The 24,012-nt window shown below is 41.2% G+C and overlaps 1 protein-coding gene and 4 non-coding genes across 6 annotated transcripts in view; all 5 read right to left on the bottom strand.

The window, feature by feature from the left end:
- Window positions 1-24,012, bottom strand: part of arid4a (AT rich interactive domain 4A (RBP1-like)) — a 33,454-nt gene that overhangs the window by 7,018 nt on the left and 2,424 nt on the right. For both annotated transcript variants that reach the window (XM_021307149.2, XM_021307150.2), the window contains exons 3-18: window positions 22,627-22,737; window positions 20,873-20,938; window positions 16,639-16,729; window positions 11,375-11,454; window positions 11,192-11,289; window positions 7,738-7,870; window positions 5,003-5,082; window positions 4,251-4,327; window positions 3,945-4,126; window positions 3,558-3,630; window positions 2,981-3,075; window positions 2,681-2,778; window positions 2,291-2,525; window positions 1,883-2,109; window positions 1,194-1,355; window positions 736-817 (exon numbers count right to left, since the gene is read on the bottom strand). In XM_021307149.2, coding sequence (XP_021162824.2) covers window positions 736-817; window positions 1,194-1,355; window positions 1,883-2,109; window positions 2,291-2,525; window positions 2,681-2,778; window positions 2,981-3,075; window positions 3,558-3,630; window positions 3,945-4,126; window positions 4,251-4,327; window positions 5,003-5,082; window positions 7,738-7,870; window positions 11,192-11,289; window positions 11,375-11,454; window positions 16,639-16,729; window positions 20,873-20,938; window positions 22,627-22,737 — 1,890 coding nt within the window. The remainder of the gene's footprint in view (window positions 1-735; window positions 818-1,193; window positions 1,356-1,882; window positions 2,110-2,290; window positions 2,526-2,680; window positions 2,779-2,980; window positions 3,076-3,557; window positions 3,631-3,944; window positions 4,127-4,250; window positions 4,328-5,002; window positions 5,083-7,737; window positions 7,871-11,191; window positions 11,290-11,374; window positions 11,455-16,638; window positions 16,730-20,872; window positions 20,939-22,626; window positions 22,738-24,012) is intronic.
- Window positions 10,743-10,828, bottom strand: LOC118567088. Its single transcript, XR_004933468.1, has one exon. It is a non-coding gene; the product is annotated as a small nucleolar RNA SNORD53/SNORD92 (small nucleolar RNA).
- On the bottom strand, window positions 15,490-15,572 carry LOC118567087. Its single transcript, XR_004933467.1, has one exon. It is a non-coding gene; the product is annotated as a small nucleolar RNA SNORD53/SNORD92 (small nucleolar RNA).
- On the bottom strand, window positions 18,003-18,085 carry LOC118567093. The gene has a single exon (XR_004933473.1). It is a non-coding gene; the product is annotated as a small nucleolar RNA SNORD53/SNORD92 (small nucleolar RNA).
- On the bottom strand, window positions 21,770-21,855 carry LOC118567089. Its single transcript, XR_004933469.1, has one exon. It is a non-coding gene; the product is annotated as a small nucleolar RNA SNORD53/SNORD92 (small nucleolar RNA).

Genomic DNA, 24,012 nt, shown 5'->3' with positions numbered 1-24,012 from the left:
GAGGAGTCCAAAGGTAGCTTGAGACGAGTTTCAGTCCCACCAGATGGCATTAATCTAATTAAAAGTGAGTATAGATGGACAGAAGGCTTTTTCAGCTGTGTTTCTGGTGCGATTGCTTCACATCGTGCTCCCCTCCATGTAAAAATAAAATAACTTTGGCAGACTTGATAAAAAGCTCTGAGAACCACCTTTATCTGGCCTCACCCAGTTAGAACCTGTTCTCCAGTCTATGTTGTAGCTGCAGTTTCTTTTCTTTGACGTAGTTTCCTTAATAACCTGGATGCATTAAAATCCTTGTCATCTTATTTTACGAGCGTGGACATGGTCTCAGTTTGTGGGACTTTTGTATTTATGTGAAGTCTGAGCCAGTGTCTCACCAAAAAAAGTCATTATGGTTATATAATGACTCTTGACTCTACATACTCAACCAAACAATTCCTATACGAGCCGTCCAGTTAGACTAGAATAGAATATATTAACGAGGTCTAACATCTCGCTGCCTCTCTACTGAGCATCGCTGTGGCAGCCAGACTGCTGCTGTCTGGATAATGCTAACTTGGTTGTTCCCGCTGGAGTCACATTCCAAAACATCAGATACAGGTTAGATTCAGGACCACATATGGAAGTGACTCAAATCTGACTAGGAAAAACTAAATAAACCAGACAGGAGCGTTTCCACTGGTTCTAAAGAGTCTAACCTGGTCACGCAGAGCCTGTTTTCCTTTGGCGTCTTACCTTTACTTTTTTCCTCTGTCTCTTCTTCGTGCCTTTCTCTGCAGGCCAAATGATGCGGTCAGCCTTCACCCATTCATCGTATCTGTGGGTCAGACGCAGACAGTCAGTCCCAAACCTGCACAAATCTGTTGCTTTGATGGGCTTTGAGGTTGCTGCTAGTTATCAATACACACTGGCCAGTGGTCACTAATCCTGGCAGATATTAGACACTGTCACAAAGTTTAAACCAATCAGAGTTAGAGCTGCTGGAAACAGCGCTGGCACATTGGAATCAAAGCTCTGCAGTGAACAGAGAGAGGCTTTTATCTATAATGAAGCAAATATGCCAATAGATCATCAACAACACGCTTTCTCAAAAAGGTTACGCTACATTTTTAAATAAACGGTTGGGTGAAAAGTGTTTTAATGACTCTGAAGAAGCTCTGGACAAAAAATAATGTTGAACTCGTCACACTGACCTAACGTTCCAGCCATAGTAATGAACCAGGAAGAACTGTTCTCCGTTGTCCACATCCGTCTTCTTGATGTGTGCCTCATAGATTTTCTGGGTCTTTCCTCTGCCGTACTTCACCCTGACTTTTGTTCCAGCCAAAGAGTCTCCATCCTCTTCATCTTCACTTCTAAAAAAAAACAAAAAATCTCAGTGGTATGCTGGGCATCATCATCATCATCATTATTTAACATAAATAGCAGCGTGTTTAATTTATTTCTGTTTCTGATCAGTCAGCTCACTTAACTGCAGACTTTTCTCTCACTCTGCTACATTCTAATACTCTCCAATCACACCATCTACCATTCCCTCTCCTTTTTTATGCAATTGGCTGCAGCAACGCAACGGACAGCTTTTAAAACAAATTGGCTTTGGAAACTGAATTTTATCTCATTGTCTTAAACTATAAATGAACTGGAATGTATGCACCTAGAGTGAAATCTTTCCATAGGACTGTATTCTACTTGACATGATTTTAATCATGTAAAGCACTTTGCATTGTCTCTGTACTGAAATGTGCTATACAAATAAATTTGCCATGCCTGAGTTAATAATATATTTCTGGGAATGTAAACAGTCATGTTTGTCTAGCAAAGTGCATTGAGATGAAGATTTGGGTTTATACTGAATAGATTGCTGCCGTGAAAAAATTCTTACCCATGTTCTCTTCTCATCTCCTCTTCCCCTTCTTCTTCTTCCTCCTCGTCCTCCTCCTCATCGTCCTCTTCCTCCTCATCAGAGCCTTTCTCCGAGTCATCCAGCCTTCTGTTGCTGCGCCTCCTCACCTCTCTTTGTTGCTCCTCGCTGTTCTCTGCTCCTCCCCGTCCAGCATTGTCTGGCTTGGCAGGCAGTTTCCCCCGACTCCCCACGCCCCTCCTCCTCCCCTTCAGTCAGACAAATCAGACATCCGCTTTCACTTTCAAATGATTCTTCCTAACAGATTCTCGTTTCAAACATCAAGCTGGTTTATAAAGCCAGACTAAAACCCTGAGCTGAAAAAAATAAACGAAATGAACATAATGAACCTTAACCTAGATGTGGAAACTAAAGATCTAAAAATCTCACCCTTGGTGACGATTGTCTCTCCTTCACCTCCTTTTCACTCTCACTCTCTGAATCTGCTTCCCTCCTCTTGTCATCAGCAGACTCTGCCTTCACCGGGGTTGTGAAGGACTCCTTAAGCTCAGCTTTACTCTTTTTATGATTGGCCAGGATGCTGTTGTGTCGGGGCTCGTTATGGTGGATGGTTCTGAAGGTAACACCGGCGGCGCAGCAGTACTCCTCAAAGCCAGACAGATACCTGACAGCATATCAGTTGTAAATTGTCATTGAGGCTTGAGCATGTAACGTGGCAGTCACTTCATATTACAAACCAACATGTACACCTTATTACTGTAAGTTGGTGTTCATAAAGTTGAACTTAAAAGGGATCAGCCTGATGATGGTAGTTCTTACTTTTTGTAGGCGGTCTTGACGTTGTAGGACGCAGCTGAGTTGAGGACAGGAATCCCCAGATCCATGTAGACCTGCTTCCACACGGTGCCAGACTCGATCTGAAACAGCCAGACAACCAAAGCATCAGTGGACTGCCGTAGGACTCCCTTAAACCAGGCGCTGTGGCAAATATGTTGAATTGTGTCAGACAGCCAAGATGCTCATCAGGATTTCAGTCCAGCATGTGAAACCTTTCTCAGTATCATCACTCACATGACCCGGTACTCTAACCAGTCTGCTGCCCGACATTGACCTCCTCACCTTACGACAGCCTCCCAAATGGTAGACCAGCCTGAAGAGCTTGAAGAGGTTCAGGTCTTTATAACCCAACACTGGGGGCTTGTTGATAGGAGTGCCTGAGAAAGACAGAAACACACATCAAATATTACTCCTTTAACTAAGTCAGCAGCAAATTTCATGCTAAAACATGATGTACTACACAAAAACTGCTACAGGTCGAGCTATGCAACCAACAATGTCTTGAGGTGCCAATACAATGTAGATCACCCATCTCTGATTTTAAGCTCCCACGTTTTAACAGTTGAAATTGAGATGTCAGTGAATTCATTTAATAGTGTAAAAATGCTATTTTACCTGTTGCTTAATCAAAACACATTTATCACAGTGGCACTGATAAATCAGTGCTACTCAGTGTCATTTCTCAGCTAAATTAAGAGATTGTTTCTATTGACTCAGGTATTGATGGAGGGTTAGGGTTAACCCCGATGATGGAGGCCATTTCCATATGACATTACTGTTTTCTCCACACATTTAGCTGATTCTGTGGCTTTCCTAAAATGAAATAGTGTTAGTTGAGTCTTTAGGATCTCAGACTTACCTCTGTCCTCCATGAATTTATAGAGCTGCTGGAGGAAGTTCTCCTTCTCTTCAGGGTCTGCCTCCTCCTCCGGCTAAAGTCAGAACAGGAGGCAGGAAATTAGACACTTTCTCTTTAGTGTAAACAAGCACTGCCTGGGCTATGACTATTGTCAAGAACTTTACAGAAACCTGGAGTAGCAAATCTCATAACCAGCTGGAAAATATGTAGAGAAGATGACCATGTTGTCCCCTCTTAATTAACAGCTCTATTACCATGACTTTAGGCGTGAGTGTGTGCGTGCATGCATGTCCTGTGTTGCCCTGTGATGGAGTGGAAACCTGTGCAGGGTGGACCCGGCCTCTGGCCCAATGGCTGCTGGAGATAGGCAACATATTAAAAACTTACCTCCCCCTTTATGCGTTTCTTTCTCTTTTCCTCTTCATTGTCTTCTTCCTCCTCCTCTTCCTCACTTTCCTTGTCATCTTTGTCATCTTCACTAGAGGAGGAGTCAAGAATCTGACTCATGTCCATCTTCCACACTTCGGGAATCTCTCTGCACCTCAGAAACCTCTGGGCTCCTTCAATACCTGCACATTGTGAAGGAGACGAAGAGAAAGCATGAGGCAGACATGGTAAAAGATATGATGGAGGGGGGGGGGGGGTGAAAGGAGCAGGCATGGCTGGAGAAGAGGAGAATGAAGAGCAGCTCACCTTTCCTGTTAGAAAATTGGGAGTTGCCAATGCTGAGGGAGTTAACAATGTGTGCATGTCTCCTCCCCACCGTGTAGCTGCAGGATTAGGACAGAAGTCACTTAGACTGTCAGATCAGAAATCATCGTCTTTACAAAGACATACACACAGGACAATTATCATGTGTCATTAGACCTGGGAGATAATTGAACATGCAGCGACGACATAACAAAAGTCAGATACTCAAGTAAACATGCAAACACAGAGAAAACATCCAATAAAACCAGCATTCAAACTGGCATTACATAAACTGATGAGTTAACTAAGATGAAGAAAGGGGCTGAGGGGACATGTTTACAATGGCATGTCAGTATTTATTCTCTGTGTTGACCTTTTCATATTTTACCACATCAAAACCTTCAATGTTTTAAATCATGCTTTGTTAAAGTGGTGGATTCCTGAATCTTCTACTGTTCATTTATGTTACAGAGAAAAGCTCCTAGGCCTTCAAATAACAGTCGTCTTCACATGGAGAACAAATTACAAATTAGTGGCTGAATCAGGGTAAACTGAGATAAACAGAATTTTTATTTCTAATATATTCTATTCAAGTCAAATTCATGTGGCACTAAGCATTGGTCAAAGTATATCGACTTTTGTGGTTTTAACAGGACAACATGAGAAAAAGTCAAACAGTATGACTGCTCATTAAATGTGATGAGCAGAAGTGGATTTCTGCACGCATGGAAAAAAGACTTTCAAAGGAAACTTACAATTTGCCATCACAGAACGACCTGACCAGACACTGATCCTTCTTCACCAGCAGCTCATCATTGCAACTGGGGGGCACCACCTGCACAAGCAACACCGCCTGCTTAGTTTCCTCCATGGTCAGTGGCAGTATGTTACACATAACAGCAGTCAGAAACCAGGGCTTTGAACCGATTTTTTTTCCCCCAATCGGTTCGTTCCGAACAAAAACGGAATTATAATGTTTCCGGTTATGAGTTCCACCAATAAATTGACGTTCCCGAACCGGTTAGAACAAAAAAAAATACTGTTCCTGGAACGGTTAATTTCATTCCTTTTGTTTGACAAATATAGCTATTGATATTGTGTTTGGAATGAGCGTTTTACTTAACGATGGATCGAAATTATATCTTATTTAAGATGTGTAGCTCTAGTGGAGACACCGCTCTCTCTCCATTCAGTCAGCGAATGTGTGATGTCACACAGGAAGTGAACCTCAGCCGTCATGGTAACGTGCGCTAACCTGACTCCGCCAGCTGTATGTCGCTCCGCCTAGCTTCATTCACATACATCTGGGACACCTCCATAGTCTTTATTGAAGGCTGGGCCTTATCAAAAATCCTTGCATATGATTGGATAAGCCACTTGTCTGTCATCTTCACACCGAAGCTAACCCGTGACGCTGTGAGAGTGACGCAGGTAAAAACAAAACTTTTTTTTTATGTGTTTGCGGCTCTAGTGGCACGCGTTTTATTGACAGTGAGCTGACAGGAAGAGGGGGGAAGACAGGCGGCAAAGCGCCACGGGTCGGAGTCGATCCCGGGCCGACCGCGTTGAGGACTAAAGGCCTTCTAACATGGTTCACGCTAACCGACAAGATGCCCGCTGCGGACGCGGCCCGGAAAACAAAACTTGCCAAATCCGGTCGGGAGAAGGGCGAAAACATGGTTTCCACCAACAAAAGCCTTCAGAGGCGTTCTCTGATGTTCTTTTAATGAAACAATATTAGGTAGATTGGACAACACGGAAGAAATAGCAGCATCAATGCTAACGCTTGCTTCCTCGATGCGAGCCGCCATTGCTATCAAAACAGTCTCACGTCATGGTCGCATCTCTACTACGTCACATCTATGAAACTCCAGCCCTCCGTCCTGATGGGCCAGACCATAAAATTGATTGGAGTAATCACTTTCTATGGGCGATGTCCCAGATGTATGTGAGTGAAGCTAGGCGGAGCGACATACAGCTGGCGGAGTCAGGTTAAACGTGCGCAGGAAAATAATTACTTTTTTTTTTAGTTAATTAGGCAACGAAAACTTTGAGGAACGAAATAAAACCGGTATTAACCGGTTACCATTATTCTTAAATAAGTGTTCCAGTTCCAGAACATAAAAAAAAAAAAAAAAAAAAAAAAACGTTTCCGGTTTCGTTTCTGTTCCCTGTAAAATACAAAAAGTTCCCGGTTTTCGTTTTCGTTCCTTGAACCGGTTCAAAGCCCTGTCAGAAACATAACAGAAAAAGCAACATTTTCTATAAAAATCAAAAGTAAATAAAGCCATAAATAAGTTTCATTCAACAAATCAACCAATTAGGAAAGTGAATGCTAGGGCTGCAAAGTAAATCGCAACTTTGTTGCAGAATTTCACCAAGAACTGCTTAGAGTGCAAAATGAACACATGTTAATTGTTTAGGTAGCTTTTAATAAACACATTGTTGAGAAGGATTGTTTCCAGTAGCTGGTTAAGCTACACTTATCTGAGGTGTATACTTTCTATGAAACCACAGCATAAAGACATTAACACTTAAAACTATTGCGAAACATTATTGGAATTTGGAAAATTTACCATTGTTACTGCATTGTGCAGGTTTTCCTAATATTGTGCAGCCCAAACAGAGCACTACACTCTCAGACTGCAGGTCTGCTGGTGGTTCCTAGAGTCTCTAAAAGTAGAATGGGAGGCAGATCCTTTAGCTATCAGGCTCCTCTCCTGTGGAACCAACTCCCAGTTTTGGTCCGTGAGGCAGACACCCCGTCTACTTTTAAGACTAATCTTAAAAATTTCCTTTTTGACAAAGCTTATAGTTAGAGTGGCTCATGTTACCCTGAGCTACCTCTATAGTTATGCTGCTATAGGATTAAGCTGCAGGAGGACATAAAGATATATTTCTCTCACTCTGTTGAGTTCTCCAACTTCCATTATTTGTCATTTCAACTTTTAACTTTAAGTTCTCTCTGTCTTCTGGTGTTCTATTAGCTGTGACACCATCCAGGGGGGGTAGATCATCCGCCATTACTCTCTAACACAAAGAATTCCTGGATCAGTACTTCTGCTCTGTCTTCTCTAACCCTCAGTCAATCGAGGCAGATGACCGTTCATACTGAGTCTGGTTCTGCTGGAGGTTCTCCTCCCTGTTAAAAAGAGTTTTCCTCTCCACTGTCACTTCATGCTTTCTCAGTATGGGGGATTGCTGCAATGCCATCAACAGTGCAGACAACTGTCCCTGAGGCTCTACGCTCTTTCAGGAGTGAATGCTGCTTGTCAGGACTTGATGCAATCTGCTGGGTTTCCTTAGATAGGAAACTTTTTGACCAATCTGCCTGTATTACGTAATTAAATTTGACGGTGTAAAGTGCCTTGAGATGAAGTGTTGTGAATTGATGCTACATAAATAACAGAGACATTGACTACACTATTAGCTGAGATCAGAAAACCATTTCTGGTCAATTGCTGTAAGAAATTTGTCTTCACTGATTTACCAGAGCCATGAACCAATCAGCAGAGTCCACCACATTCTCTATGCTGCAGATCTGTCCCAGCAGCTCATCAGCCAGCTGCTTCTTGTCTTCTTCCTCTTCTTCACTGGATGAAGTGTCATTTTCCTCATCAGCTCTAAAGTACATACGAGAAAGATGAACTTCAGTTTACAGCAAATAGGAACTGAACCACAGTCTAATGTGGGAAAGTCCAGCGATCAGCTGGACCATCATGCACCGTTTCTGCTGAGGGATAAATGTCAACAGTTACATCAAAAGCCAGTTATTCCCAAATATTCAAGGTGATAGCAAAACACCTTTCAGCTTAACCCCCCCCCCAAAAGAAACCAAATCAAGTAAAAGCAATAAAACATGAAAATTATTCATTGTTTTCAGAACCGCTTTGTGAGACGTTTTAGTCATCGAACAATTAAAAATAATTAGCAACACAGAAACTTCATTTAAAAAGGTGATGAACAAAAGATCAAGGCTCGTCTGCAAGTCAGTTCCTGGTATCAGAGCTTACCACTGATCCAAAGCGTTAGTTTCAACACGGCTGCGATATGTTTAAGGTCCTTTCAACCAGACACAAGAGAAACCATCAGAGTGATCAAAGATTTCTACAGCTGTAAGGCTCCCATGCTGTGGAAACTAAGGAAAGGCCCAGTTCCACCGGCTCTTATTGGCCGCGCACCGCTCCGCTCACTTTCCAGTATTTCAGCAGCAGTTTTTTCAGGGCCAGCCTGCGTTCCTCCGGCTCTGCTGAAGACCAGGGTCAAACCATGAGTGAACACCCCTTTTCAGTGATTGGCCGCGGGGCGAGGAGAATTGAGAAGGTTTTCTCAGAGGAAGTCCAGAAAACTGAAGAGTAACACATTAATATTAGGGATCACTACAGAGTGGGTCAAACCAAGATATAATTTTATTATTTTCAATCCATGAACCACATCTGAAGGAAAAAGAAAGAAAAAGGGATATTCCAGCTATCTTTACCCAGACAAGCTGTATCAGATCTATGGATTTATGGAGGCTTTCTCTCATTTCACACTGAAAGCTTTTATTGTCTCTGAAGTGTCCATCCATCCTCCTCATGCGGTACAAGGCAGCAGCTGTCTGCCTTTCCCTGCTGCCGGCCCCTCTTTCTGTATAAAGCAGCCGGGGGAGCAGCGAGGTGCTTTCACAGAGGTGGCCGCTGAAAGGAGCTCAAACACGATCAAGTCTCACCCTCCCTCCTCACCCTCCCTCCACTGACAGGCAGCCCACAGCCTGGTAGTAAGCACCCAATCAAACTGATAAACATTACTGTGGTTAAAATCTTTAACGTGTTCTACTCGCTCCCCCCATGGCCGAGATAAAAGCCTTAATATAATATTTTTTCTTTCATTCATAATGATGTATTTTTATCATTTACCATTTCTCACAGATTTCTTTAAAGTGTCAACAGGGGACGGGGGCTAAAGCAACGCCGAGAAGGCGTGTCCCTCTTCCAGGCCGATGGAATCACTAAAGTTGGCGAAAATAATCTGAGCGGGGAGGAACCGAGTCAGGTGGGCCAGTGGAACTGCGTCTGAAGTGTCTCCGTCTTTTCCTCCTGCCCGGAAAGCCCCAGTTCCAACATCCTCTTCCCATTTTAAATGATATATGGGCTGAATTTATACACGTCTTCTAGTCCTACCATCCAATCAAAGCGCTTTACATTAGAGCCACGCGTAGATCGCTAGGCAACCTGGGGTTAAGTGCCTTGCCCAGGGATGACCATTCTTCCCACCAAGCCACAGTCGCCCACTGTGTCCAACATGTTAATGCTTTACTGGCCTGATTTCACTGTCTTCAAACAGTTTCAAAGCAGTTATGGTTTCAAAGCCATGTGTAACTACAACAGATTTAGATCAACTGCACAGATCCCAAATCCCCAACATGTCCAGGGGAGAGGGAAACAGAGTTCCAGCAGCACAAATAAAAGCACTGATACGTAGCAATAAAATTAGAACAGCTGGTTCTCTCAGCAGCTTCACTTTATCTCTTATGAAAAGTCCTTGTACCCCTGGAAGACGCGACTGTAACACTTTGAAGAGGTGGGTGATCTGACAGAAGGATTAGAAAAATGTTGACGAGCTGCCAAAACATCAAGAAACTGTCTCGAAGGCAGAATCTATGTATGCAGTTCTTTGCTCTCCTCCTCGTTTTCCTTCAACTGAAAAAAATACATAGCTGTGATAAAATGTTTTCTGGTTTTAATTATTATGGTAGAAGTACTGTATTTGCTGTTTGTTGAAAATAAAATGGCCAGAGAAATTATATTTGTGACATCACTTTAAAATAAAAAGTCTAGCTTTTTTAAACATCCATCTAACGCATCGTCTCGTGGCACTTCTCTTACTGAGAGGTCGGGACTCTTACGGGATCAACGTTGAACCGACTAATGAAGAGAATGTTGTGAAACGTGAAACGTTTGAAACATTGAACATTTTCACAACATTTTAATCTTGAGTTGTACATCAGTGTTGGTCAACGTTCAGTATCCAGCACTTTAGGCGGTTCTGATCCAGCTCACCTGAATCAAACCACTGCTTGATTAGCAGACCTCTGAGGAGGTAGATTATATTCTGACCAAGTAGTGAAACCATTTCAATAAGCTAGGTTGGATGCATCTAAAACCTGCAGGAAACAGGTCCTTGAGGACAGATGGACACCTTAGGACTAAAAAGCTCAGTTTCTTTTGGAAATAAAATAAATAAAAAACTAAACTGAATGAACCTGACTGCAGTAGTTGCGTTTAATTAGACAGTTTTCGGCTGGATTTTAATATGACCTCTTTTTTTGGTACACTGCTGTGAGAAGACTTTGGCTCAGAATTGGTGTTACAAAAAACTGAGCTAAACTAAGTGCCTCTGAATATCTAGATTCCAGCCACGAAAAAGATAAAAATCCATCTAGCATTCAGCTATCTGGAGCTGGTTCTCAGGACGGCCATAATAAACAGGTTCATCACTGTAACTGGCAGCGGATTGGTCAGACAGCCAAGAGAAGTTGTGACATCACTTGATGTCATCAGCACATAAAGCGAAACCATTTCTCAGCATCATCACTCCTCTACCGTATCCAGTCACAGTGAGAGAGGTTATTCTGTCCCCCTGCATCCCAGCTACAGCTACTCCAGACAGTTTGCTTTCACTCACTCTGATACCAACAAGTACTTTCACAGAACTGCAGGAAACCTCTATATTGAGCCACTGACTAACATTTTATGGGGTTCTGTAAAGTTGAACATCTCAAAAATACATGAAACAAGCAATTCCGAGCTGATTTCAGTGACTTTCCCAGAGAAACTTGGATAGATGGACAGCAGCTACAAAGACGCAAGGTACTTCATTCATAACCTAACTCCAGCTGTTGACACCTTGCTTGTTTGCATCCATGTTCCTACTGATAAAGCAAACTACAACCAAAAACTCACACGGCCTGGGATGAGCGTCTTCCGCCTCGGTTCGATTTCTTCCCGATGACTGGGGTGCCAAAATGCTCTGGGTTCGTCAATGGCAGCTGGTCCAGAGTCTGTGTGAGAATTTCATAACGTTTTAATAAACATAATAATTCAGACTTTTGTTAGAAGGTTACAGTGAGCCGTTTGAAAACTCACCTCACTCTCTGCAAAATGTCTCTCTCCTTTCAGACACAGGGAAGTTCGACGAAGAGTTTTCTCATCACCATCATCAAAAACTGAGATAAACAGAGGAATGAATGTTTTATGTCACTCTCAAACATTGAGGTGTTTAAAATAAACAAGCGACGCTTAGCCTGGCAAGGGGGAGGGTGAGTGGCCCGCCAGGTTTACATTACACTGGGGGAAACCCTGCAGTATGAACCTGAACAGCCGGACCTCCAAAATCAAGGCAGCAGTCTTCAGACTGGGATTCTGTTCATAATTATTGCCAAGGCCTGAAAAGACGATGCGCTGAATGACCGGTTGGGACTGTGGATGGTAAGAACTTTATGTCCATGTCATATTGTGCAATGTGTGGATTTAGTGCATTGTTTGAAATTTGTATTCTGGGGGAATTTGAAAAGCAACACTAATGTTTTCTGTAGCTTAGAATATGGCGTTTACGAAGTAGGAAACATATGTTCGGATCTAGGTGCTGTGGTTTTTTGTGGGCTGTTTTGTGTATTATATTCATAGCATTTACATTTATAGGTGGTGTTGTGGAACAGGCATTTTATTGTGAAAAATTCTGTTCTCTTGATGTAAACTGCTTCCCTGCTTGCTGTTCTGGATTCTCATCAACTATCTGCTATCAACCAACAATAGCCTCCCACATCTTCTGGCTCTGAGCAAAAAAAAAAAATCAGCACCATTTTCAGGGTTTTCTACCATCACATTCTTCTGATTGGGAACCTCTCATTCCTCCTGGTCTCACAGCATCTGTAGAATTTCAACATGGACTCAGCTTCGTGAGGCTTTCCTCCAACTTTAAACTTCAATCAACTTCACTTTTTAACAAGTTCTTTTAATGTGGAACAAATGTGTGCTTTTACCACAAATTTTCACATTCAATACGCTTCTGTGAAATTTTTTCACTTTCTTTGCCTTTTCTCCACGGTTGCCATTAAACCATGAAAAAACAAAAACGATCAGCTGACCAATTTTTAATCCACATCAACATTCCTGAGGTGCTTTGCATCGACTGTTTATGGTTGGATCTGGGCGTGTAGAAGGCAGAACATGAGACGTTCAGGTACACCTGGGAACTATAAAAGGAGAATTGAGTGCTGGTGTGAGAGCATTTCTTCATAAATCAGATTTTTTTTGTTGTTTGCCATTTTACTTTTTTTGCCGTACAAACACTTTTTGTATGGATTCTAAGCAATGTTTTGTAAATGAGACGCCAAGGCCACTGAGTCAGTCATTTATGTGTCTGCATACCAAACTATTCTAGAGTCAAATGTGAGCCAAGCTGGGTCATAAACTGGACAAAGATCCTAAAAACTGCCGCAGATCTACAGCAATCCTCTTAGTCCTCGACGACCACTGTCCACCCACCAGGGTCAACTAGGTGTCTCCTGCAGATGCGCACGTTAGCACAGATATGTTGTCCACGTAGCACGTGTGTCACCGGCGACAATACTGGTGGGAGACAGAGGGTGGCACCAAGCCCCCAGCAGATGAACAACGGTCAGATTAGGAGAAAAAAAAAAAAAAAAAAAAAAAAAAAAAAAAAAACTTGTTTTAAGAACTCCAGAGAAGAGAGATCTGCCGTTTTCTCAGTCAAGGCTCCTTCATCTCTAACAAGGATGCAAAAACTGCAATGACATTTTGGTGACAAGTATCTTCATGTCTCCTCAGCTTATTTTCCTCTTCTCTACCTTTGAACAAACGGTGTATAAACCCGCCCGTTATAACCCCCTGCGAGGCCGCAGTGAGAACTGTGCTTATTTGAGAGGAAGCCAGTTGTTTTAGATGAGCTATAAATACTATGAAGACAGGAACGTGTTTGTCTGAGAAGTCCAAGCAGACAGATACATCAAGCCCATAACAGAACTGTGCAGAAAAAAAGTCTTCAAACCTCATTGAACTGAAACAGCTCTGAAAAGGAGAGAATTCCTGCACAACAATGTAAGACCACACTCCAAATCAGACTGAAAGCAACTACCGAGTGCCATTGCTGTGAAGGGTGCTTCTACAGGCTCCTGAAGCGTGAAGTGTACATCATTTTTACACACACAGCTTCTCCAAATCGGTTTGTCTGTCTTTAATAAGTAAATGTGTGGAGCCAGTTGTGTTTTTGTACTCTTTAAGTTAGATTTTATTATTTTTTTAACCTAATAAAGGACCAGGGGTTTGATTTACAAAACAGTGCGTAGGAATTTGCATATGCCAAAAACGTCTCCCAATGATCATCGGCGAGAGGAAAGTAATGGCAGAAATCTGATGAAATGCTGTGCGGACTTTTAAGATTTAAATTGGGTTATGGGCAACTTATGGGCACGTGTATGACATGTTCTTATCTATAGTTGTGGCTAAGCAGCTGCAGCACAAATAATGCGTTTTAGAATGCCTTTGATGAAGTCGATCTATGATTACAATCTGATTTGGAGTTAAATTGAACTTCTGAGAGAAATCATCGTGCAGTTTGGCTGCAATTCGCCACTTCACCATCTGTGTTGCCAGTTCCCCCAGCTCCAAAAACAAGCGTACACCTGGGTCAGAGTTGCCGTGACGACCGCACATTGACGTCAAGTTTTATTTAATACATCACAGCCTTTGTGTGGAAAGTGATGGATGCAAGATTTATAAATGAGGCCCCTGGTCATTTTTAGTTATTGCTATTCCGCTTCGTATTTAAAGGGGCAACAGGACAGTTTTATAGGAACACAATTTGTTTTCTTGCAACACACTGAATTTAAGGCTAAAAGTTATCAGTTAATTGCCGTTCCAGTAGTCCTTCCCCAGAATTACAGCTTTAGATGTTGATTGATGATACTAATCTCCACAGAGGACGCTGTCTTGTTAGCACTGCACTCAGCTCTGACTCATTTGCAGCAGCTCAACACCTATGTAAGGAGCAGGGAGAACATCTCCGTGCTCCTGGATCAGTGACTTCCTCACCAACAGACCCCAGGCTGTGAGGATAGAGAAACACATCTGCTCCACTGATCCTCAACACTGGAATGCCGCAGGGCTGTGTTCTCAGCCCAGTCCTCTTCATCCAGGACTGTTCTGCTGTCTACCCCACAAACACAGTGGTGAAATTTGCAGATGACACCACTGTGGTGGGTCTCATCTCCAACAATAAGTCCCACTACGGGGATGAGGTCAGCAATTTGACACAGTAGTGTTACAGGAACAACCTGATCCTGAACACCAGTAAGACCAAGGAGGTCATAGTGACTCCAGGAGGACTGAACATGCTCCTCTCTGCATACAGGGGGAGGTGGTGGAGCGTGTGGACAGCATTTGGCTTCTGGTTGTTCACATCTCCCCAGACCTCTCCTGGACAGTGAACACCTCCCACCTGGTGAAGAAAGCCCAACAACAGCTCTTCTTCCTCAGGAAACTGAAAAGGTCTGAACTTTCCACTAAACTGCTAAAGAACTTCTACAGAGCTACCATAGAAAGTGTTTTATGTCTCAGCATAACTGTGTGTATGAGAGCTGCACAGTCCAGGAGAGGAAGGACTTAGCACAGGTGGTGGGAACAGCGCAGGGGATTGTGGGATGCTGTGTGCAGGATCTAGACTCAATTTATGCAGAATGAGTCCAAAGAAAGACCAGACGCATCTTCATTGATCCCACCCACCCAGGCCCCTCTCCCGTCAGGTAACGCTTTAGAAGCCTCAAAGCCAAAACAAATAAACTTAGAAACAGCTTCTTCCCAAGAGCTGTGAGGGCAATCGCCCCCTTATGGGAGACTGCAGTCTGCTTTAAAAATCATCCCACTGTTGCTAATCCATCATACGTTATAATTACTTTAATGCTACTGTACACTCTGAATATCTAAATGCACATTCCGGTAAACAAACCCTTAATCATCATTGTTCAATAAGCACCGTACTACCTTATTGTTATTTGCGACATTCATGAACTCAAAAATTTAAATATAAAACGTTTGTCTTTTTTTTTTTTCTTCATTAATGTGTAATGTGAACCGGAGTAGCTAAAGAGAAATTTCGCCTCAGTAACACATGGTGACAAATAAAATATTCTAATCTAAGAGGATATTGTTTGCTTCATTTCATCATTGTAACTGGCAGTGGATTGGTCAGACAGCCAAGAGAAGATAGGACATCACATGATATCAGCTTAAAAAGCGAAACCACTTCTCAGCATCATCACTCCTCATCCACAGCCAAGTCAGGGTTTTGTACTTGTTCTGTCAGTAATAGATAACATCAAAATAATAATAATGCCTCCTTGTAGGGTTGCACAATCAATTGCAAATGTTTTTTTGTCACCATATTACCATGGATCTCAATATCCATACTGCAAAAATTTGCCTGACATGCAATAAGTATTAGCTAATTATTTAAGCCCCATGTTCTCAGTGCCCCTAATACGTTTGGTGACATTTGCTGTTTAATGCAACATAAAAGGTTTGAGATGGTAAAGTTGATAAGAAACTACAGTTACATTGTTTAATAGTCAGAACATCACAAGTTGGACAGAGACAAGCTATTCATTAAAATCTTGTGTTTCAGATGGAAATGATGAATGTTTTTGTTTTTTCAGTAGCTGATAGACTACCCTTTATCTGGGGTCTATCTTTGCTATGATCCTAAAGCAGAAAGAGAAACATTATAATTCTCTATTGCAAGCTATATCGTCATCACAACTTTCTCTGATATTGTGCAGCCCTACCACATTGCTACTTCCATAAGTGACAGCAATTTCTTTCCAAGAAGTGTTCACAATCTGTTGATAGTTGTGATCTTTATGGGCCGAATTATAATGGCAAACCCCCACCATTAGAAGCTGTTTCTCGTCCGCCACGTTTTTCTGCCTGGGATTGTCCATGCAGTTAGAAAATGTCTTGGGTGTGCTGTGAGGTAGATTTGGGACAGCGCAGAGGCCACGCGGTTGCTGAAATGATGTAGTTTGGCCTTGTGGACACGTCAAGCAGAAACCAAGCTTTAGACCGTTTCTCAGTGGTTTGAGACTGGGACTCTTAGGACTGTGGAAAGACTCGACACAACCCTTTTCCATGGGCTTATGTCTTCATACCTACAGGAGCCATTTGTATTCAGTTAGGACATACAGGTCTGAAGTAAACTCAATTTAAACAGCTGTAAATTTAACAGATCATCTGGCCAGCCTACTGTTCACAAGCTTATCTAACCCTCCGGCCATCATGTTGACGGATGTCTTCTGAGGGCTAGAAGGTTCTTTAGACGTCTGGTCAACACTCACCTACAGTGTAGAGGCTGGCATCTGTCAGCTTACTGATGATGGCCTCGCTGCACAGACCTTCACTGGTCCTCACCTCCACAGTGGAGCCCACCTGAAGAACACACACAGCAGAGCTTACATTTACCGCCCTGTAGTTCTACCATAAAAACTACCATTAACACTTTTTCTGAGTCTTTTGAATGTCAGTAGAAAAAAAAGCTTTACATAGTGAGTCTTATCTTGGCTAAAAACCCCAAAAGTTGTGGAATATGTTTATATTAAAACATATCAAAAAGCAGGAATATTATTTCGATTTGAAGCCAGTTCAAAGAACCCAGGGATCTCTGTTTAGAACTTCAATGATACATTTCATTCTCAACATTAAAGTGCTTTCTATTACAAAAGCACTCATAGCACTTTAACCTTTCCACATTTTGTCACATCACAGCCACAAGGTCCAAAGTTTTTTTTACAGGGACTTCATGTCAAAGACCAGAGTTGTGCACAATGAGCCCCTTTCCACTGTAGGGACTTTCAGCGGTTATCTGGGATTTTAAAGGAACCACCCCTTATCCTGCACAAATTCAAACCCCAAGTGAGGAGAACAGTTTAGTTTTTAGTAAGCCACGCCCACCAAATTGTTATTTTTCTCCACGATAATTGACACCTTGTTGGGCTTCATTCCTTACATATATTAAACTTTCTGAATACGCTTTTATGGTAGTTTTTAAGCTCCAGTGTAAGATTTTCACACTGTCACCCTATCTAGTGGTGAGCTAACTGAATTACAAACAACTTTGCTGTAATAACTACTACAGAAGCCGCCAAGTATCAAAAATGTTACCACGTAAACGTATCAGCTCAAAATTAAACTATATGAAACAATATGATTCAGGTGACGTTTAACAACAAAACAGAGCAACAGATCAGGCTCCATTTTACAGCTTCAAAGTTTTGTTCAGTTCAGTTGCTAAGTGACAGAAGTCTACTTTATACCATATTCATACTTTTTCTTATTACCACCACCTGCTGAGAGACTGGAGTCCAACACTTTAAAATCACCCCACTGTTACTAGCCCGCCATATGTTACAATCACCTTAATGCTACTGCACACTCTGAATATCTAAATGCATATTCCTGTAAACAAACCTCAATCAGCACTGTACTACCTTATCGGCTTTATGTGACATTCCTGAAGTAGAAAAATAAATAATGTATCCCCTGTTCATTGCATGTTTGTCAGTTTTTTTCCCCTTCATTATGTGTAATGTGAACCGGAGTAGCTAAAGAGAAATTTTGCCTCAGTAACACATGGTGTCAAATAAAATATTCTAATCAAAGAGGATATTGTTTGCTTCATTTCATCATTGTAACTGGCAGTGGATTGGTCAGACAGCCAAGAGAAGATAGGACATCACATGATATCAGCTTAAAAAGCGAAACCACTTCTCAGCATCATCACTCCTCATCCACAGCCAAGTCAGGGTTTTGTACTTGTTCTGTCAGTAATAAAATAACATCAAAATAATAATAATAATAATAATAATGCCTCCTTGTAGGGTTGCACAATCAATTGCAAATGTTTTTTGGCACCATATTACCATGGATCTCAATATCCATACTGCAAAAATTTGCCTGACATGCAATAAGTATTAGCTAATTATTTAAGCCCCATGTTCTCAGTGCCCCTAATACGTTTGGTGACATTTGCTGTTTAATGCAACATAAAAGGTTTGAGATGGTAAAGTTGATAAGAAACTACAGCTACAATGTTTAACAGCCAGAACATCACAAGTTGGACAGAGACAAGCTTTTCCACAAACAACAAGCTTTTCAAACACATGGATGTGTAGTGACGTTTTCTTCACAACCTTCCTGTATGTCATTAGCCATATTTAAATACATTTTCAGCAGCCCTTCGGAGCAGTGAGAACATTGCCCAGGATTCTTTTTACCCAGGTAAAAGAAATCCCAGGCATTTAAATCTAACCTGGCCAGCCAGATTGATGTGTAGCATTGTCCTTTCTGCACATTATCAATCTGGGAGTGCGCCCATCGAATCCGTTCAGGGACAGGAGGGACATTAAGCAGAACTCTCTGAGCAAGGCGACACCTAGTGCCCGCCTACCAAAGGTCGGTTTTAGCCGAAGCAGCAGGTGCCACAAAAAAAAAAAAAAAAAAAGTTACGCTGGTCAAGGCCCTTCTAGTTGTTTTTGTTTCAAAGAAGAAATTGTGCATTCTGACCAAACAGCTGTGACAGCAGCAGCTAAGCTGCTCCTCCTGCGCTGCCATGTGTTGATTTGGCTGTGGGCTCAGCAATTCTTGCCTTTTGTCACAGCTGTATGTTCCAACTTAGACAATAATACTGCAATGTCACTGGCTTGACCCGTTTTTGGTTTGGACCTGAACAGTTGAGACGGGAGCAGGACAAGATGGATTCTTATGAGTTTGTGAACGCACAAATAATGCGAGAATTCAGCTAGCACTATACTTTTACTGTGCAGTTGGATGATACTCCATCAAATTTTGTTATCTATAAATTATTATTGCAATGACGAAAAAGTGTTGATTGACATTGGGAGGAAAAGGGGCTATAATATAGTAGAAAACAGACAAAGTATTATTCACAACATTGATTTAATACTTTGTAAGTTCACCTTTTGCTGCAATTATGGCTGAACCGTTTTTTTGAAGCATGTCTTTTCAGCTTTACACATCTAGTATGTTCAGGTTTGTTCTCTCACTGGAAGGTCTTCTGTAACAAGATTGTCTTGTATTTTACTCAATCTTTCTCCTCAACTCTGAGGAGCTTTCCTGTCCATACTGTGATGAAGAACATCTCCACAGACTAATGCTGCCAAACACCATGTTTTTGCCAGGGCAAATATGTGTTGAGAATGCTTTGTTAAGTTTCCATCTCAATAAATATTTGACAAGTAGTTAAGAGTTCAGTTTTGACCAGAGATCCTTCTACATGATTAACATGTCTCTGCATAATCTGTGTCAAACTTTAAATGGGACTTCTATCGGTGTGTTGTATTTCCAGACAGAATTTATATTGTTGGGAGCGTGGGATCCAATGGGATAACAGATTTCTGTTGTGTTCAACAGAAAAGGGACATATTGGGTTTTTTCATGGTTTGCCTCCATTACTTCAATATACCGAGAACATTTGCCTAATACAAATATAAAAATGACATCTGTTAAAAGTCGATTATTATAAACATTAAAGCTTCATAGAGCACGTTCTCAAAAAGTAAATGGCTCTATGGTCATTTTCAGATGTCATACAAAAATACCATTTGCTTTGATTGTCGCAAATCACCAAAACTCAGTCTGTTGGAAACATAATCCACCTTCCTGAGTCCATCACTGAAACAGATGGCTGCTTTATTCTTGGAAAACACCTTTTTGTTGCTAGAGAGACCCAGAATGGATCAGATACAGATCCCAAATGTAATAAAAATTTAAATTGAATAAAGTTACGCTAAAAATATTCTAAACTTTCACAGATCTAGATTTTAAAGACTTTCATTCAATGAAGAAGTAGGAAAGAAGGCAGGTAGCCTTCAAAATATAACCATGTATAAAGATACATGATAGAGACAGAAACATAAAAGAGATCAGCTGTAAGAAAGGAGATCCTTCCGTCACCATCTACAACAACTAGTTGAAGAACCCTGCATGATGTGAATTACACCAGCATTTCATTTCCCTTTGGGATTAATAAAGTGTTTTTGAACTGAATTTAATAAGAGAGAATGATGCATAAATAGGAGAGAGGTTAAGGGAGACAGAAGATGGTTGCTCATATAAAGCTGTATTCTTTGATATAAATGGAAAGCAAAGTGGAAGGAAAAATCTTTGTAACCCCCCAACAAACTTTCTAGGGGAAACACTGAAATGTGCACCGCACTATTCAGATTCTTATGGTTAAAACCATGTATTTTTTCTCAATCGCAATTTTGTGGTCGGTGAAAAACTCCACGGGAATACGCTGCCACCTGCATTTATGGCATTACAAAATGTGAAAAAGCTCAAGTGGTAGTACTTTTACGAGGCTGATGAAAACCCTTTTGCCCGATCAGATAATTAATATAGATGTGATATAAAACTTGTAGCCTTAAGGTGTGACGTATGTAGCTTTGGATCTTTGATAATGTGATTGTGAAAACCTAGTTGAGACAGAAAATAATCCATTTCCTGTCTGTCTGAACATGGGATGCTTTAAACTAAGACATTAAACCGGCTTACCCTCAGAGGTCCTTTGACCTGGTCGTCCTGCACTACCTGGGAAGTGCTTTCACCTTTCAGAGTCACCTGGAGACAGAGATGAATAAAGGAAAGGAGGTTAACATCATTCTCCTCTCTTTGCCAGGAAGCAAAAAGTGATCAAAGGTTTTGGCATGGCTCAGGAAACAGGCAGTCTGGGATATCTTTTATTCATTTGTAAACTAAATTTTTTGGAGAAATAATTTGATCTTCAACATTACCATTGTTACAGACTGAATGACTAAGAACTATTCATATATGTGTTTGTCCATTTATTTCGTTTAGTGAACACCCAAGATTGTTTGATGATTCAATTTGTCCCTGCAGATGATGGAGTTCTCTCAGGTTATGAACAGCAGACATGAGAACAAAAACAAGCACATTTTAAGTCTAAATGTCATCTCCAGAGCCCAGGAGATGTGTTTATCGCTGCATTTTGCACAGAATTAATTTTCCTGCTGCTTTAGAGTCAGTGTCAGATTCAAACTGGTTTGGTTTAGAAGTTTGGAAAACTGGAATAATCTATTAATCCAAAAGGTTTCTGCAATAGTCCCTTAGGTGCAAGAGCCCGCCATATGTTACAATCACCTTAATGCTACTGCACACTCTGAATATCTAAATGCATATTCCTGTAAACAAAACCTCAATCAGCACCGTACTACCTTATCGGCCTTTATGTGACATTCCTGAAGTAGAAAAATAAATATTGTATCCCCTGTTCATTGCATGTTTGTCAGGTTTTTTTTCCCTTCATTATGTGTAATGTGAACCGCAGTAGCTAAAGAGAAATTTTGCCTCAGTAACACATGGTGACAAATAAAATATTCTAATCTAAGAGGATATTGTTTGCTTCATTCCATCATTGTAACTGGCAGTGGATTGGTCAGACAGCCAAGAGAAGATAGGACATCACATGATATCATCAGCTTAAAAAGCGAAACCACTTCTCAGCATCATCACTCCTCATCCACAGCCAAGTCAAGCTGTCCTCTTTCATCTTTGAATGAGTGTCTTAATGGTTAGCAGAAAGAAAAAAAAAAGATTGAGTTGGACAAAACATTAAGTTAGGATGTCCCAAACCAAATACAAAGGTCTTTACCAAATATAGAATGGTGCAAAAGGTTCTTGGTTTTTCTAGTAGTTCTGGTATTTATATTTTTATTAACAGAATAAGATAGAAAGTCAGGAAAACAAACCTTCGTTACTCTGTTAATTTTTCCATGCATATCCAGACTTGGAAAATTAACAAATACATTTCAAGACTTCAAAAATGAGTAAGGCCCTTGTAAATAGTTATACACAGTCACTGGCAATAATGTCCTGATTGCTAGGACTGCTCATTTACAAGAAAACTGATTCATAGTTAAAACTACCGATATATGCAATTTTGAAACCTGTATTATGCCAAAACTTATTAATATTAGATTGCTTGATATTGTTGAAAGTTGTTCATTCAATAACACTTTTAGGGGATAAAAAATGACAGATAATTCAGAAAAGGGAAGATTTTTGCTAGATTTTCAAAAAAGATGGGGGTATTTCAACATGTAGGAAAAAGAAACGGATGATTGAAGTTCTGAGCCACAGGAAGCAGGGTCGGTTGAAAGTACAGAGTCCTCAGCTGGATCACACGCAGCTCGCGTCTCCAATAACATCCTGTGATCGCTGCTAAGATCAGAATAGGCTTTTATGAAAGATGCCAGGTGGTAGTTTGCTCCCACAGCTCCAGCTCTTACCTTGACCTTGACCATGCGTTTAACAGTCTTGATTTGGGCTTCACAGAAGGCGCCTCTGTACTTGGCACTGACATCTGTCCCCACTGTCAGGTAGGCAGGCTCGTCTGCTGCCTGAAACACACAAACCATGCACACAAATGTATCTGACATGCAGTGCAGCAGTTTCTGGGTCTAATTAAGTTAAAACCAGGTATGGCATCAGGGATTTTACAGAAAAGTTTATCAACATTCATGACATGCTGACATGAAACATAATATAAAGACATGTTCCTGATTTTAGCCCCCATCCATCAACAACCAATTGAATTTATTTCTCTAAACTGCCTACAGTTCATCTAAAGGCTCAACCATATTAGTTAATGCTATCGCAATTCTCAGCAATAGTGTTTCAATTGTTTTTCGGACATGGTGCAGCCCTGCTGCAAATCCATTCAAATAAGATGCCTGTTATTAGAAAACAGAGCTTCCCCTCATTTTGCATCAGTTCCTTCTATATCAACATTAAAATAGACACTTCATCAAAAAGCTCTTTCTAATCCTGCAAACAGCTTAGCAAAGTTAGACATATTACGTTTTTAAACCAGTTTCCACATCAGCTGGTGTCACCTGCCAATATACCAAATGCAAAAGACTGCCTAGATGCAGTGTTTGGTGGTGTCAACCATCCCCACTCTGCATATGTCGCCCTCAAGTACTACACCTGACGTGTGTATTTATTGGACATGAAACTAAAACTCATGTTATACGATGCGGAACGCTAAAAAACTACCAAGTAGAAAACTGTTCTTGAGAAAAAGCCAGAGCTCCCAGGTCAGCCTGCTGAAGAGCAGCTCTACATTAATGTTCCTCTCAGATTTAATAGGACATGTTTCTGAAGGAGAGCAGTCTTATCAGACTGGAGAGTGTGTAAATAATGACTGCTGTTCAGAACAGCAGGAATTCACAGTTGCTATAGTTCTCATTAGCTTTCTCACTAAAGGACAGCTGCCTCAGTCCCACTTAACTGACTCGAGTTATCAGTGGATCAGTCGATTTGAGGCATTTCCCATACAAGTTCCCAGTCTGACACTCATGATTTCCTCAGGTCTTACTTCTGCTGAAGCTGTCCTTCTCCTAAGCTAACAATAGCATGCTTACTCTCCAGTTTAAAGTGACTTGCTGTAAACTCAGCTTTTAACATTTTGACTAATTTTCAGTTCATGTGCAGACAAAACTACGTTTTCTATGACATAAACTCAACGATTTGCTTTGAGCATTGTACAATTTATTGGAAAGTGTTTCAGCTGCTCTCTGCTCAGCCCTCCCCTGCGCTGACAGCTTTCTGTCAAAGAGATCGTCCTGCAAAGACCAACCACATGACATAGGTAGTGAAAATTAGGGTTGCAC

This window comes from Fundulus heteroclitus, chromosome 19, assembly GCF_011125445.2.
Source record: "Fundulus heteroclitus isolate FHET01 chromosome 19, MU-UCD_Fhet_4.1, whole genome shotgun sequence".
NCBI lineage: Eukaryota > Metazoa > Chordata > Actinopteri > Cyprinodontiformes > Fundulidae > Fundulus > Fundulus heteroclitus.
Note: the sequence above shows the minus strand (reverse complement) of the source record. Positions and strands in the feature narration are given on the sequence as shown.